The following is a 17470-nucleotide window of genomic DNA, read 5'->3' on the forward strand; positions in this document are numbered from 1 at the left end:
TTTTGGGATGAGCACTGGGTGTTGTATGGAAACCAATTTGACAATAAATTTCATATATTAAAAAAAAAAAAAGAAAGACAAAAAAAGTTTGAAATATATTGCAGTCCTTTTTGCCATACTCAGTCCTTGAAATCCAAATGTGCATTTTATACTTTTAGCACATCTCAACTCAGATCAGCTACATTTAAAGTGTTCAGTAGCCATATGTGGCTAATGACTACTCTAGTTGTACAAATCTAGATGACACCTGATTTTAATTACAGTCACAAGCCAAAGAAAAAAGTTCCCCCTACAAATATCACCCAGGAGATACGATGCTTTCCTAAACTAGTTCATTTCAGTTATGTGTGAGCTCTAGAGACAATTTAATTTCTATTGGCCCGGTTTCCCTGAAACCCATTCAATGGGTGATGTCTGCCAAATTTGTATTTTTTAACTTATCAGGTACTTTCCCCTTGATATTTCCTAAACTCCTTATGTATCCCTCTAAGACTATTTTGAAGGTCTGAAGACCTAAGATGTTTGGTGATACCCCTTGGCTACAGCAAAATCATGAGTTAAAGTTATACCTCTTTCTCAAAAACAAAAACAAAAACAAAAACAAAAACAAAACCTGTTCCTTTGAGGAAATCATTTACTTTATAAGTGACTGGGGTATAAATAAGAATACTTATTATCTTTTATAATGATATTTTAATTTATTAACATTGCAGTGGAAAACTCAGCTTACCCTAACACTAGTAAATACACTCTGCTGTATCTATAGCCAAGGATACATTTGTGAAAAAGTGCACCTTTTTTAAATGTGGCCCTTTTAAAGTCATCTATCTTTATAAAATATTTTGATAATTTTTAAGACAGTATTGGATAAAGGCACAATGCATATACACATATTTGTTCCTAGCCACTTTAGGCCAATTGTATACTAAATCTGACTCTTAATTTTGATTTCTTTATGTTTGAATTAAGAAGAAAACCCTCAGACAGAAAATATTCAGAATTATATGACTTTGACATTCCCTATCCAAGCTCTTTGAATGTGTATAGATTGATAAATGAACTTTGGAATCTCTTTTTTAGAGGCTTCTTGAAAGCAATTCACTTACTTACCTAAATTGATCACTAGCTCTTGTGGGTTTGGAAAATTTGCTAACCTCTAAAAATTCACTACAATTTCCCTGTTGCTTTGGAAAAGCACCACAGAGAACATGCCATAATTTCTGTAAAAAGCTGTTTTCTTGAAACCCCCAACTGGGGGGAGACCTCTAAAATGTGTTAAAATACTTACATCTTCGTGATAGTTTAGCAATGCCAATAATTTGAGATCATTCCTGTTCAGTTTGAGACGGTAAACAAATAACTGCATTTTCTTTTCGCTTCAGCATTTATCTTAAGGATTACTCAATATTTTGAGGCATCTATGAAAACTGGGTTAGACTAAGTATTAGATGAACTGCCCTCTTGTCCTGGTTCTATAGTTAGCCAGCAGTGTTAACTCTCAGGGCTTTAGTTTACTTATCTATAAAAGGATGAATTTGGAATAAATTACTTCTATGTCTCTATACAGTTTATGTTGTGTGACTTAATTATAATTCTCAACTGATAGGGAGAGGAAACATTTTAATGGCATTCTCTTCTTTACCCCTATAGCCATGACAGACCTCAGATGAGACAGAGAACACAGAAGCCATCAAGGCTCCTCTCACAATTTGCCATTCAGTGTGATAAACTGCATCTTCAGTCATATTCATCTTGCTCCTCTTTTTTTTAAATACACAAAAATACAATGTATCAACACAAGACCTGCACTTCATCTCTACATTAAATCATCCTTTGTCTACTCAGACTTTCTCTCCCTTTCTGCCTACTCCATTATTTACCTCAGCACACAGAAGTGTTCCAAAATCTCCCTTAAAATCAAAAACCTTCCTTGCCTCCAAATCCTTTCACATTAATTGCTCTCTCTCTCTACACAGACCCCTTCACCACCACTACACTTACTATTTCTGTATTCTTGCTTCCCATTATTTCTTCAGCATACTTCACACTGGAGTATGTGTCCTTTACTTCAACTGCTTTTGCTAAGGTCACCAATGACTTCCATGTTACAGGAAGGTCATGATCGTGTAAGATGTAAGAGCATCTTACAAGGAAGCTCTTTCCTTTGGGCTTCTCTAACACCACACTTTCTTGGTTTTCCATACATTTCTCTGGTCACAACTTCTCAGTCTCTCTTTCTTACCTTCATATTAATATCCAGCTTCTGAATTTCAGAGGAACTAAGGGCTTTGTTTTGGGTAATTTCAACCAGTAACATGGCTTTAAATACCTTTAAATGTATTTAATGCATTTATAGACTGTTCCCATGTTTAGATTTCACCACAGTCCTATGTTCTGAACTCTAGACCCATCTAATAGTCCACAGCATGTCTCTGTCTCACAGGTACCTCTAACAGATCACAAATAAATTCTTGATCTGTCCACATCCTATGCAATTATATCCTAGACACACACACACACACACACACACACACACACACACACAGTTTTCCCTTTTCTAATCATTAATTCTCAAAAGAGTAAATGGGATCCTACCAGTTGCTCAGTCCCCAAATCTGAGACTTGTTCTTTTGTTTTTTAATTATTACTATTATTTCTTTTATTTTAGATAGAGAAAGAGAGAGAAAGTGAAAGCAGGGGAGACAGGCAGAGGGAGAGGGAGAGAGACAAAGAGAGAGAAAGAGAGAGATTGGATCTCAGGCAGGCTCAATGCTCAGCATGGAGCCCCACACAGGGCTTGATCTCATGACCCTGGGATCATGACCTGAACTGAAATCAAGAGTCAGACACTCAACCGGCTAAGCCACCCAGGCGCCCCATCATTCTTAATGCTTTATTCAACAATGACATCTAATCAAACACTAAGTCTTGTCAACTCTGTATCTCAAATATCTGTGCTTCCTCCATTTTATTTCAGTATTTCACTGTCATCCATGTAACCATAATATCATAAATGTCAGTAGCGTCCTAACTAGACTTGTAACTTCTTAACTTGTCTGACTCAAATATATTTTATAAACTGAAGCCCCAAATGAGCTTCTTTAAATGCAAATATAATCTTGTCACTTTTATGTTTAAAACCTTTCCATTATTTTTAATAGTCTCCTATTATAATTAAGGAAAAATCAAGACATTGCAAATTGTGTATAAAGCCTTAAGTGATTTTTTTCCTTTTTGCCTCTTTACCTCACTGAGTGCATTCTATCTCCTTCTTGCTCATTTGCCATAAATCCAGTCACCCTGGCCTTCTTTCAGTTTTTCAAATACATCAAACCTTTACTATTTGAGGGTCTTTATCCATTCTGTTCCCTCTAGTTGGAACAGTGTTCTTCCCCTGTTTCATCCGGGTAATGCCTCATCATCCTTCAGAAAATACTGCTTCCTTGAGATGTTTTAGATGTTTGTGCATTATTTGTTCATTGTATATATATAATATAATATATACATATATATTATATTATATATCTCTATCTATATGTCTGTCTTTATCTATCTATCTATCTATCAGCTTCAGAAGATCAGGAATCATGATTATTGTATTCACTGCTAGATCCTCAGAACCTAACTCAGACTGTAAAATGCTGTAGCTGTAGAATCAATATTTGTTGACAAAATCTTATAGGAAAGAGAACTAAGGAGAATAAGCATCTGGCATAAGAATTGGAATGGGAACCTGACTCTTCTGATTTGTTTTAGCTCTTTCTCCATGCTACATTGTCATTCCTCTTCTTGACTCATCCCAACCCAGTGGGATGAGCTCAGGCCCATTAAATGTCTTTACCATTGATCTCAACATGGAATGGTCCCCATCTCCATATCCCTAACCCCTAGGGGTCCTTGCCCCTGAGCTATGCTATCCCACAACCCAGCTCCCTGGGATTTGTCTGCCTTTATTAGATTTACAAATCTCCTTAATGACCTCTGCTTTCCCCTCTCCCAATTCTTTTGCATTTTTAGCATAATGTTCATCTTTAAAATAAATCACTTTTCCACTTTCCTATTTATATTTCTTTCTTTTCTTAGTCCATGGAAAACCCTGCTAATTATGCAGTGTTATTTTTTCCCTTAAGCTAGAACTAATTTCTTATTTTCCACCCCAAAACAGAGCACTGAAAAAAGCAAAGCACATAGATCCATATACCATGTTTCTTTCACTCCAGAAAATTATGAAATTTTCAATATTTCAAAAATTCAACTGGAAAAGGATAAGTGTACATTTTTATCAAGAAAGTCATGACCTCTCACAAATATGATCACCTTTACAAAAAATAAAATACCAAAGGAATAAAATGTACAACAGATATGTTGTTGTGCTAAACAGTTCTCCATTAGCATCAGGCCATCTTGGTGGCTTAGCAGGTAGCATGGGGCAAGAGGCAACTACAGTGAAAAAATAAATTGAACCAAAAGCACTCAAGGGAGACATGGAAAGAAAACCCCCACAGTGATAAAAAGGGATGCACAGCAGGCAGTGAGGTAAACCTTTTTCAGAGACTGTAAAGTAACTGAATGAAACCAACAATCACAAGAATGAATTTCAGAAGAAATCATCAAACATAGCACGTAGCTGATTGGCATGTCAAACTTTTCTAGATGAATCCAAGTCCAAAAACCTCAGAAATTCTGACTGCCCCTGGACCCAAATCCCTCAATGTATAGAAAGAATCAGCCTTGATTCTCAGAACACCATTCCCTCACATCTCCCTTTCAGTGTTCATGGAACTCAGTCTTTCTTGTATTTAATGCATTATGCATTGTGTTCTATTCCAATTCTGCTTTGTGATAGTTTTTCTTTTTAAAAAATAATCTGTTGACTATTTTGAGTATGCTGAGTAAATAAGGCTTTTGATGTTAGAGCTCTTTCTTCTCCAAAAGCAGCAAGAAAATTATAAATTTTGGTAGGAGGGACTGAATTTGCAGTACTACACATTTAGGTGTCAATCACCCAAATAATTGTTAGGTATAGTCATTACTTATGTTAATCCTTAAAATGGAACAAAATAAAACTATCTCATATATAGCAGTAACAAAATTGAAAAGTTTATCTTCCGAGTCCAAATTTTTGTTATTTTAGCCATTACAATAAATAAATGAATTTCAAAATTCAAACACATAAAAATTTAAGATAATTATTTCTGGAGGGAAGTACAAGAAGTGTCATCAATATTGAACACCCAGGTATGGAAACATTGTCAATAACATTCTGTTTATTAAAGCAGCTTAAACTTTATATATATATATATATATATACACATACACACATATATATACATATATGTATACATATATATATATATATATGTATGTATGTGTATATATATATATATTATATAGGGCCTCTCTATGACCTATGTCGTGATGACAATTTAGTAAGTATTTGTATATAGCTTAAGGTAATTTTACATTAATGTGGGCTATCCTAGTTTGCATAATTTTTGTTCATATTTTTATGTTTAAGATTTCTTCATGTCATTTTCGAGTAAGATTAACATAGATGCTGTAATGTATTTGGACAACACTCAAATATAATGTCCATAACTTGATACATGTGGAAAACACAACAAAATTTAAAATGTAGAAGATACATTTGGTGAAGATGAAACAACAACAACAAAAAATACTTCCTTGGCTACGTGCCAGCTTTGAGTCTGTGATTTGTGACCTGTTCTCACAGAATTGAAAATAGCCAGGGACTCCAGGGGACTAGAGGGTAGAAGTTATGTTCTTCCCAAGAATTGTCAACACCATAGAAGAATGTCCATCCAACATGCCTGGCAGTTTCTGAAACCCAGCCAGTTATGGAAATAAGTTGCAGCTCATAGAGGATCACAGCATTGTGAACTTGTACCCAAGTCGGGTTACTAGCAGCCTAAACGCAGCATATAGTGCATATCAGTGACAATTATCAACTTCCTTGTATGAATTTCTTATCTTTTAATTTCCCCTGCATATGCATATGAGCACATGCATGTGTTCACACACACACACACACACACACACACACACACACACATGCATACATTATCTCTTCAGGTGATTTAGATCACTAAATCCTAAATCTGCTAGGTACTCATTCCTTAGGTGAAGAAACTCATCCTGCTGAGATAAATGGTCTAACACAGCAGTTGGAATTCTTAGGCAATGCAGCATATTCGAAATATAAGCTGCCAGTGTTACTATTATTAATGTGACTGTTATTTTTATTAATTCTTCAGAGCAAACAATGTAGGAAAATAGCAGGAAACAAGTAGAGAAAGAGATAAGAATTCCAACAGCCTAGCCAAAAATAATGATAAACTCAAATACATGATCTCTATTTGGGAGAACACACAAAAATTATCCCAATGTTGACCTAGATAATATTCCTGGGACCCTGGAAAATGAACTCTAAATCACAACTATTAATGTTTGGAATTGGTTATGAAAAGCACATATTTTCTAAGAGAGGGTATATGACCTAAATGTTACCAAGCCTTGAGTCCAAGATCAATTTCATCAACGGCCTTACAAAAAGCTACCCTTCAGAAATGTATAAAAATAAAATTTCTATTAACACAAAAATAGAAACCACGTACAGAAAATTGATTTTCCAGACATACAGCAATAGCATGCAGTCATTGTTGTGGGCTCATCATAGTTATTAAATACTTAACATGTATCAAGCCCTTTATATAAGTATTCATTTTAATTTTTTGAACTCCATAAGATAGGTATTAGTATTGCTATTTTACAGATAACTTAGCTGATAGCTCAGGGAGATAATGTGACTTACTCAAACTTAAGCTAACAAATGTTAGAGCTAGAATGTGAACCCAAGTCTTGATGCCTCCAAATCTATTTTCATTTCTTAATGTAATGCTGATGTTTCCAATTAAATAAGTGAACTCTTATATGTCAGGCAGCTGTAAGAATTATTGAACATCTTACAAATGCACCATCAACAGGAAAGCCACTTGAAGTGGGTTTACGTTTGTGATGGTAGATTTACACTTCCCTCAAGTCTCAAGAGTTCCCTCACATCTTTCTTCTGATACAGGATACATGTCTTGGAATCAAGAGCTGGTGTTTTGCCTTGAAATGAGCACCAATGCCCGGTCCAACTGCTTTGGCCTCATGATCATCAAGTTCTAACCAGCAAAGCTCACCAAATTTAGTTAGGAATCAAGGGCAGATTAGTCTTACCATTCTTTCAGGACCCTTTTAAAGCTGGTCTTATCGTATCTGGATGAGGTACATCTTCACTTGCCAGTTATTATGTGAACATCTCTTTGCTTTAACAAGTCTAGTCTCGGGGCGCCTGGGTGGCGCAGTCGGTTAAGCGTCCGACTTCAGCCAGGTCACGATCTCGCGGTCCGTGAGTTCGAGCCCCGCGTCAGGCTCTGGGCTGATGGCTCGGAGCCTGGAGCCTGTTTCCGATTCTGTGTCTCCCTCTCTCTCTGCCCCTCCCCCGTTCATGCTCTGTCTCTCTCTGTCCCAAAAATAAATTAAAAACGTTGAAAAAAAATTAAAAAAAAAAAAAAACAAGTCTAGTCTCCTCAATCCTCCACAAACTCTCCATTTTATCGTCCCTTTCATGACTTTACACATGTTAATAGTTCTGCTTAGCACATCTTCTTTTTCTCCTCTGCCCACTGGAAACCTGCCCAATCTACAAGGCCTGGATAAAGAGCTCCCCCCACAAGGGAGTCAACCCTGATCCCTCACTGATAACTCACATTTTGAACTACGTTTAAATATGGTTTGTATATTCCTGACTTGCTTTCATAATATGTAATGATCATTTGAGATGCATAATTTCAGTTTCCTTTTTAAGGCTAAAGCCTAAGCTCTAAAGGTAAAAACAATTTGGTCTAATATTTCATATTCTTCTGGGAATATGGAAGTTGTGCTTGTTCATCAGTTGACTATGTCAGTCTCTTCTGGGAAACAGAAACAGTGATGGGGACTTGATCTTTATGCCATTCTGCCTGACTCATATATTCAGGGATGGGAGCAAATAATGAGATCAGACCTCAGTGAATGACTTTTTCATGACAATTTCCCATGTTCCACACAATGCAATAGAAAAAGTGCAGATTTTAAAATGAGACTGTCCATCTTTAAATACTAACTCAGCTGATTAAATAAAAGTGGATTCTAGGTCCTTTCCCCTATATAAATTTTATATAATACTACATTCTTCACAACGTTGTTGATATTAGAAATAATAATGTACATAAAAACATCTGGAACACAGTTAACTATTAATAAATCATATCTTGTATTACTTCTACAAGACAAATAGCTCAAGGCACCCTGTCTCCCAAAATGGTCTTCTTAGCCACTAATATTTTCTTTTTTTGTCTTGACCACATAATTTTGTCCAATATTTAATAATAAATCATGAATTAATGGAGCTTAGAATTTCTTCTCAGGAATCTTGATACTGGTGCTAAAAACCATGAGCCCTAATTAATAAGAATCATTGTTGAAATCTAGGTATTTCATTGATGCATCTATTAATACTACAACATGTAATAAATATTGCTTCAAAAGCAAAACCATAAAAACCTCCAAGATACTATGTATCTTTTTTTAAGTTTATTTATTTTGAGAAAGACAGAGTGCAAGCAAGGGAGGGGCAGAAAGAGGGGGGACAGAGAATCTGAAGCAAGGTCTGCTCTGACAGCGCAGAGGCCGATGCGGGGCTCGAACTCATGAGATCATGACTTGAGCCAAAGTCAGATGCTTAACCTGAGCCACTGAGGTGTCCCAATACTATGTGTCTTTATTAGAAGTATTAATTTGTACTTTTATTTTGACTAACGATAAGAACGTATATAGTTTTATATGTTTTCAAGGACTTTGATTTATGACATAAATAATGGTTCCTACATCCTCACTGTTTGACTTGTCTGACTTAGATAATTGTCTAATTTATCTTATTACTGAATATTTTTATGATAGAATTTTTACCATTCTCTTTACCCCCAAAAGAAAAACAGAGAGAGAGAGAGAGAGAGAGAGAGAGAGAGAGAGAGAGAGGAGCACCTTACTGCTGTTTCCCCATTCAGTTTTAAGCTGAATATTTTACATGACCTGTCTAATGCAGATATTTTGGTACACTTTTGTAGTTGATAATGTACCTTGTGAATTAAATCAAAAGGTAACTAGACACATACCATATATGAAAAAAAACAAAAGGTGAGTCAAACTAAAATTGATCAACGGTGTTGAAGAAATGTTGAGACCCAGTGTAGTACTGGTGTTATCTAGGTCCCAGGCAGTCCTAGGATAGTATAAGGGCAGTTTAAGAAAGAAGCAATTTATGCTCACTGAGCACTTATTCTATGCCAATGTTGGTATTGACGGTAATCCATGAAACTGGTACCGGCATTTCTCTCCTTGACTTCATAAAGAAACAGAAGTTATCCAGTGCCGCAGTTATAGTGAGTAGGATATATGAATCCAACCTGTCATTCAATTTGAATATAGTATATATAGCTTGGATCTGCATTCACAAGAAAAGTTGCATGGTTTTCGATATAACAGAAAAAAGTACTCACACAATTTCTTCTGTCTCCTAGAAATATACTCAATGAAAATATATACTGCCACCCACTTATTCTGGAATTGTCCATTTAGCATGTTGAAATAAACATCTACCTGCAGAGTGACCACCTGGTAATTTTACTAAATTACTAAGACAGTAAAGTCAAATATTATTTAAGACTCTGAGCTTATTTATTTATAGAATGTCATTTGAATGAATAAGTATATGTATATATATATATATATATATATATATATATATATATATAGTGTAGTAGTAAAATGAAAATCTGTTTACTTCATAAGTAAATGACCCAACATTACTTGAACATAAAATTTTTGGGGTTTTTCCCCCTCCAGTAGTTGTGTACACACACTTTCACCAAAATGTATTCTAGTTCTTATAGAATTTTAAAGATAAGCATTTCAGGTTGGATGGGTGGGTTATGCCATCAACCAATAAAATTAAATATTATCTGAGGGCTAATATAGAAAGTTAAATCTCTTGGCCACATTTGAAGCATGTATTGGATGATCTGGTTAATAACCATGTCAATACAAGAAAACCAACTTGAACACTTTAGGCAAAATCATCCAAATGAAAGGGTTTGACTTTATTCAAATCATGTTTGTATCAAGGAAACTGTCCACAAAAAGGTGACTGATGCAATTATTATCAATTATCCCCTAATATTCCTATGCCAAAGTCTTCAAGATAGTTATACTCTCGGATCAGGGCCAAAATCCTGAGACATAATTTGTCACAGGCCCTAGATAAAAATTTAAGCACATGTCACTTTATGAGGATGAAATATAGACTAAAGCAAAATACTTCATCAGATAATGACAAAAGTCACCATTTTTCTTCTATTATACCATTATCAATCAATACCAGAAATAGACATTTTATTTATGTTTCATTTGACACATAGTATGGTTCCTTGAATAATAACTACACTTCCTAGTAGTTTGACTTATCCAACTTCTTTAATTGCCAATATCTAATGGCCCTAACCCCAGTAGATAAAAGTGGCACTTGACAATAATCGTATACATCAAATAAGGAAGAGATTCTTTGCCTGGGCTTTACAGAGTCCATGAATGGGCTTCACTACATCCAAAACTTAATCAAAATTGATCTACATGTTCAAACAATACTATTTATATGTGGAGCAATGCCTGTGAGATTACACCCTAAATTTATAATGGTGGCTAATTTTGATGAGTTGAAAGAGAATATCAGCTTTGATTCTTTTTTTAACCCTTTGATATGAGAATATGTATGAATTACTTGTGTAATTAAAATTAATTCCAAAGTTGGTTTTAAATGTATATTTGTAATTTTTATGAAGGTGGGGCAGAGCTTTCATCTCATGCTCAGATATACAAATCTCTTATGTTATATATTTTGAAGCTGGAGAAAATTGATATATTACCTGATTAGAGACACATTAGCTTCAAATTTTGTGCATTTGAAGTAACTTCAAATGTTTCAGATTTATTTCTCCTTATTGTTTTATTTTTCCTTAAATGAATTGGACAGATTTAAAAATTAAAAATAACACTTTGAGGCAGATATCATTTTATATATAGCACCTCCCTTACATTGCTAATGTAGGATTAATTTCAACACAAACTTCCAATTGGCTGAGTTGTTGCAATGGTAAATCAGGAGTCCACATAACAGGTGGCCTTGATTATGCTATAAATTTTACCCACCTAAAGTATCAGATTTATTATCTGGAGAAAGTTATAATATACAAGTCAAGTATTGTCCAGAAAAATAAGCAAAGTCATTCAAACTTTTAATTATTTTAAGGTAAAAATTTTTTTGAATATTTAAAAGACTGTGGGCTAAACAAGGCTTAGAAAAGTTTCTTTTAATACTTTTGATTTATAGAATGAGTATTAGATATAGATGGATGGAATTTAGCATGCTATATCTCAAATACAACTTAGCACTAGATGTTGTTCTGGACACAACCATCTGAATCTCTACATTTTCAAGTGCCAACCTAGCACAGCAAAATAAAATTCTCTTGGAACCATGAATCTGTGTAGTACTAAATACAGTCCATTTCCATTACAGATTCATTATTGATGGGGAAATATAACTATCATACAGCAACTTGGAAACATAGCCCTGTCTATTGAACTCTGTCAATAAATTTTACATGTCAATTATATTTCACATGACTGTCTTTTCCAAAGCAGTTTACTCAAGAGTTCATTCATAGTTATCTAGCAGTAATGTCTTCTTTCAACAAGGTTACTATATCAGCTATAACAGATGAACAAGAAGAAGCAAAAATCCTATAAGGGATTTATAACTTTCTTTCTGTATGAAATTATAGCGAAATAATTTTTTTTCCTGCTTATTGGCCACATCTTTAAACCGATGACAGGAACCTGATCACCCTTTGCTTCATTATAAAACAGTGACTAGAAATATAAGCATCCAACCCCTGGGTTTCTAAGACTTCTATTTTACTATTTAATTTTTAAATCACATTTTGAAAAATTTGCATATTTGGGTTCAAAGATCAAAATAGTTGCCTGAATTCTTAGTGTACTTGACTAGATAAAAAGCTTATGTCAGAGTCCATATATAAAAAAATAATTCCTTCACAGTACAGTTTTATTTCTATTGATTTCTAAAATTTAATTCAGACATCTTGTAATAATGACAATAATGTATTGAAAAAAACTTCATGGCACCAATCAAAGCACACTCTGATTATAGACTGTGGTTATTGTGACAGGTTAATTATTGTAAAATCCCAGCTAGTGTTTATAACTAACACATATTTTTAATTCATAAAATACCAAAGAGATTAATAATTTTTTTAATCCAGTTTTTCTCTGCTTCTCCTTGAATCTCTTTGGGAAGTATGAATTGGTATTATTATTATTATTATTATTATTATTAAAAATATGAGGCAATAAGTCTATTGCCTTAGACTGGCACACAGCCTCGCATGGTCTGGCCCCAACCACTCTTTCCATCCTTATCTTCGTTTCACACATAAGCCCCAGAAAAATAGAAGAGCCTATTCTTTCTGGAACATAACACATCCCATCCCAGTTTGTGCCTTCGTCCATGCTGTCTGAAAGGCTTTCCTTTCTTATGCCCTTCTGCCAGTTTGTGCACCCAGTATTAGTGGCTTGCATTTATTCAGTGCTCACTACACACCATATATTTACTAAGAGCATTATTTAATTTATGCCTTTTAACAGCCCTGTTTTACAGAATATGAGAACTGTGGATGTTAACTCGATAATAAATGACAGATCCGCACCCAGGCAGACTTTGGAGTCCACTCTATGATGCATTACTTAACACTGTGATACATAAATTACAAGTCCCAATAAGCTTCCGAGATCAAGAGAAAAGTAATTGTTATCCCATGGATATTTCACTGACCACCCCATACTCTCACCCTTATATCTGCCCCTATATCTCTCTGAGGTCAAACTTTAATTTCTCACCATTGATAAAGTTAGTGATATACTCATCTTGTCTGCTTTACTAGTTATTCTGACTTATCTTAATAATCTTTGTATTAAATAGTAAAATGCACATGGTTAGCCCTCTATAAATACTGGTTATATGAATTCATCATTGACAGAAATAAGAGATAATTGAGATTATATCACAAATGACCTCTGAAAAACAATTTAAAAAATCAATTTAGGAAGTCTATAATTTAATAAATAATGATCAAAACTGAGTATTTCTTCAAAGATTTGATTTTTTAACTTGAGTTTATAAAAGTGATCCCAAAAGGGACTTATTGGGGCATTGCTGTTTCAATCCATTCATTCAATCACATGTATTTTTTAAAAATTTTATTGAATCAGACAACAGAATTTAGAACTGTTATTTGAGCACCCTAGGTGAATTTTGGTTACTCTAAAGAGCCAGTTAAAGATGGAAATAATTCTTTATGATGACTATATGTATATTATATATAAATAATTATTTTATTTGCTTTTTACTGGGCAAATTCAAAACTTTCATTTTTGGTAACAAATACATATGTTGGCTCATTTAGATAATGGTACGTTGTCTGGGAAGAGAAAAAAATAATCTATTTTCCTTATGTGATGCCAAGCAAAAGTAACCATTCTTTTAATTCTTAAAGATAAAGTGGATGCTTTAATTCTACTTAGAGACAACCTATGTTTATTCATCCAATTTCTCAAAATTAAGAGGGGAAGTGATTTGAAGAGTATTTGAGGATTCTCCTTCATAAGTCATCAAAAGGTCACATTTTGCCCCATTTGTTTTAAATGTTGATATTATATTCAATTTTGATAGTTGTCTGATAGAAGTTTTAAAGTCTGACTAATTCTGTTTAAATAGTGATAACTACAACTCTCAAAATAATCACTATTACATATAAGATGTAAAGTTCTCAAATTTAAGATTTGCCTTTTAGCCTTTCATACTTAAGTTTAAAATGTATATGGATAAAATTTACATAATAAAGAAAAAAGTAATTATTTGGAGATGATAGTAAGTTACTGAATTCAGAACAAGGATTTTTGGAAACATTCAGTGGTAGAATTGAGTACCATTTTTACTTTTCCTTTTAACTTCTGCAGTTTAAAAACATTTGCTTCACTTTGAAAAATTAAAAAATAAAAACTGATTTTCCACAGCACAATTGTACTGGTTTTAGGAATGCTGGAAGGTCTCTCAAATCTGAATTACTTTGAAATGATTTTTCTTAAACAAATAGTCTTTTTTCTTCTTCATTGACTTAAAACAAAAATACTCAAGCCATGATTGTTAATTACACCTACTGATCATCAGTGACAGAACAACATCCTATTAAATTATCTTGAAAACTGTAATCAAGCTAGAAACCAAGAAGAATATAGCGTCTATATACTCAAAGGAGAAGAAAAAAAATGATTTTTCACAATCAGGGCCACACTAGGAATAGTGCTGAGTTATTTTATTGGTCTTTGGTGGAAGGGAAGACTCTCTAAAGCTTTCCTGGAGATTCCACCCACAGTAAACAAGAAGGTCATTGGGTCTGACATCTGACCTAGAGGAAATTATGACATTCTCTCTGAGCATTAGGTACTCTTTAAGCCGAGTTATTCTCCAATTAGAATGTAGTTACATATCCTACCATTTATTGTTTAACTTATTGCCTGGAACTTACAGAAGAGTTTTTAGATGTGAAGTATCAGAAAGCTAGCAAAGAAAAATTAAGAGCAGTGTTTTCTGGGATAAAATATTCCTTTTACACGCATACCACATTTCTCTTTCTGTTTTATCAGTGTTGCCTTTAGTCGGACACTGTTACCCAGAAATACATGCATCAATCTACCCTTGCTTGTTCCTGATACACGAAATGATGTAACACTTTCATTTTGATATTCCTTGTAAAAGAAACAGGCTAAGTGAGTCTGCCCTTGACAGGTGTGACTCCCTAATCAGCACTATTAGGCAGCCTTTTGCAGATTCAGCCAGGGGAAACTGCTGAACCCCCCTAACCACCACCACCACTTTAAACAAAACCACTTAATTTGGTCTTAAGCAAGGTGAGGGGGAAAAAGCCAATTAGTAAATAAAGGGACAAACATAAAGAGGAATAATCTGCCAACAAGAACCTACATGCAAGCCAGAGATTTATGATTTTCTTCCCCAGGGAGGGAGTGACTAACGCACGCACACTGACCATCACCGTAAAGAGGTAAAGAGAGAGTGAAATGGCTCAACGTACACACACCCCGCTCCATACCGGGGACGAGTCTCCGAGCTGCGGCTTGTGCTCTCGGAGGGCCAGGCTGAAGCTGACCGCCCCCACGGCCACGCTGGACACCCCCAGCCCTATCTCCAGCACAGAGAGCACCAAGAGGCTCCCAATAATCTGGCCGCTGGTGCACATCCTTCCTCGGTCATCATTCCTTCCAGATCAGAGAGGGAAACCAACCATCCACCTTCTTTCTTCCACTATCCTCCTTACCCCTTCCGCCCCCTACCAGACCCCAAAACTTTTCTTTCTTCACCAGCGAAGCATTCTCCACAAGGACTAGATTTCCAGAACCGGAGACCCTCTTCCCTGACCGGGCCAGAGGCAAGAGTCGCTCCGCCCCCTGGCACGTTCTGACAGCGATCGTCGGATTTTCCCGGGTTCGGTGGTCGGGGTCAGGAGAGGAGAGTGTACCCGCAGAAGGGCTTTCAGGAAGGAGCCAGAAACCTGGCGGAGCCAGGAGTAAGGAGCCCTGCTCGAGAGGCGCTGTCCAGAGTTCTGCCGCGTCCCAAGTCTCCGCAGGAAACCTGCTTCCTTCGTAGCCTCCCAGACCCTTCAGGCTTCCCTTTCTTTCCTTGCCAAGGAGATGAGCCTTGCTTCCCAGAGATCCAAAGCGGAACTGTTCAGAGCTTCTCTCTCCCTCTCGCTCTCGTCTCCTCTCCTTTGTTTTCGTGGTAACACAAAGTGCTTCTGCGAGTCCCTCGGTCCCCAGGCTGAGCGGGCGGATATATTCAGCACCACGCTCCTCGTAGTTGCTGTGTCGCCAGAAAAAGCGACCTTGTCTGATGGCCTTTTTCCGTCTGGGTTTCTTCTCCCTCCTCGTCGTCCTCTTCCTCCCCCTGCCTCTTGCTCTGATTCTCTTTCATTTCAGTGACCTCATTGGGATTTGAGAGGTTGATGGAGGAGGGAAAAGCCTGATCTATTTGTGGGTCTAGAACCAATACTCTTGGCTGGCTCCTGATCGGCCCCCCCTGGGGACCCTAACCACAATGATCCTCGCGATCCCTGCCTTCGCATCTCCCCTGCTTGCTCCCTTCTGGGTTTGTATCCAGATGGAAGGGGAGGGATGCCTACGTCAACGCGGAGCTCATTCTGTGTAAAACTTTCTTTTGCGTATACACGGGGTAGGGTGGGGGCACAGTGGGCAAAGAAATAGAAAGGCAGAGAGAGCCGAAGGGATGGAGAAAGGCCAGACTCCTAAATTCACTAGGACTCCTATGGACTTTCACCCAGGAATTCCACACTCTAAAGAGCTAGACTCAAGCCTGCTCATAGGGAGCGTCAACTCTCCTTTGTTTCCACAAGTCCCTTGCGTGTTGGTGGCGGAGGTGTGGAGACGCAACGGGCCGAACACACTTTAGTGGGGATGTTGGTGGTCCTTCTTCTTCAGCAGACCCTTGCTCTTATCCAGTAGCACTGCTATCCGTTTGGGATGCATCGCCAGATTTGAGCATGACTAGGACCCTGTGTTCACACTGAAATTCAAGACATGTGTACATTTAAGTATTACGTTGGAAAGGGCATTATTAAAAACAAAAATCTGGCTCTTTGAACAACTGACAGTTGTCAGAGTCATCAGGGCAGGAGCCAACCCTAGCTTAGGTGTTTTTGTGTTATAATCTGATGCACATGTTGTTGTAGAAGTATGGAAATCACTGTGTCTGTTTCCCATTTTCATATCTCTGATGTTACTTCACGAAAAATCACAAGGCATCTCATCAGGGAGACTCAGGAAACAGGGAGATGAGAAGGTGTTTTTGGGATGTGGGCCATCTTTCTCAAAAACTGAGTTTCACAGTTGGAGATAGATTAGAGGAAAATAAAAGAAAGGAGAGGGGCTTCTGGGTGACTCAGTCTGTTAAGCATCAGACTTTGGCTCAGGTCATGATCTCAGAGTTCCTGGGCCCAAACTCCATGTTGGGCTCTGTGCTGACAGGTCAGAGCCTGGAGCCTGCTTCAAAATCTGTGTCTCCCTCTCTCTTTGCCTCTCTCCCACTTGCATTCTGTCTCTCAAAAATAAATAAGCATTAAAAAATTAAAAAAAAAAAAGAAGAGGAGGATTGAGTGAGGATATACTAGACCAAACCAGGGCATCTTGTCCTCTGCAT

The 17470-nt window shown here is 36.4% G+C and overlaps 1 protein-coding gene across 2 annotated transcripts in view; it reads right to left on the bottom strand.

The window, feature by feature from the left end:
- The window catches only part of TMEM196 (transmembrane protein 196), a 50466-nt gene extending 34890 nt beyond the window's left edge, over positions 1-15576 (bottom strand). For both annotated transcript variants that reach the window (XM_049641594.1, XM_049641595.1), the window contains exon 1: positions 15351-15576. In XM_049641594.1, coding sequence (XP_049497551.1) covers positions 15351-15497 — 147 coding nt within the window. In that variant the 5' untranslated portion in view covers positions 15498-15576. The remainder of the gene's footprint in view (positions 1-15350) is intronic.
- Between the last annotated feature and the right edge of the window lie 1894 nt (positions 15577-17470).

This window comes from Panthera uncia, chromosome A2 (genome assembly GCF_023721935.1).
Source record: "Panthera uncia isolate 11264 chromosome A2, Puncia_PCG_1.0, whole genome shotgun sequence".
In the NCBI taxonomy this organism is placed as follows: domain Eukaryota; kingdom Metazoa; phylum Chordata; class Mammalia; order Carnivora; family Felidae; genus Panthera; species Panthera uncia.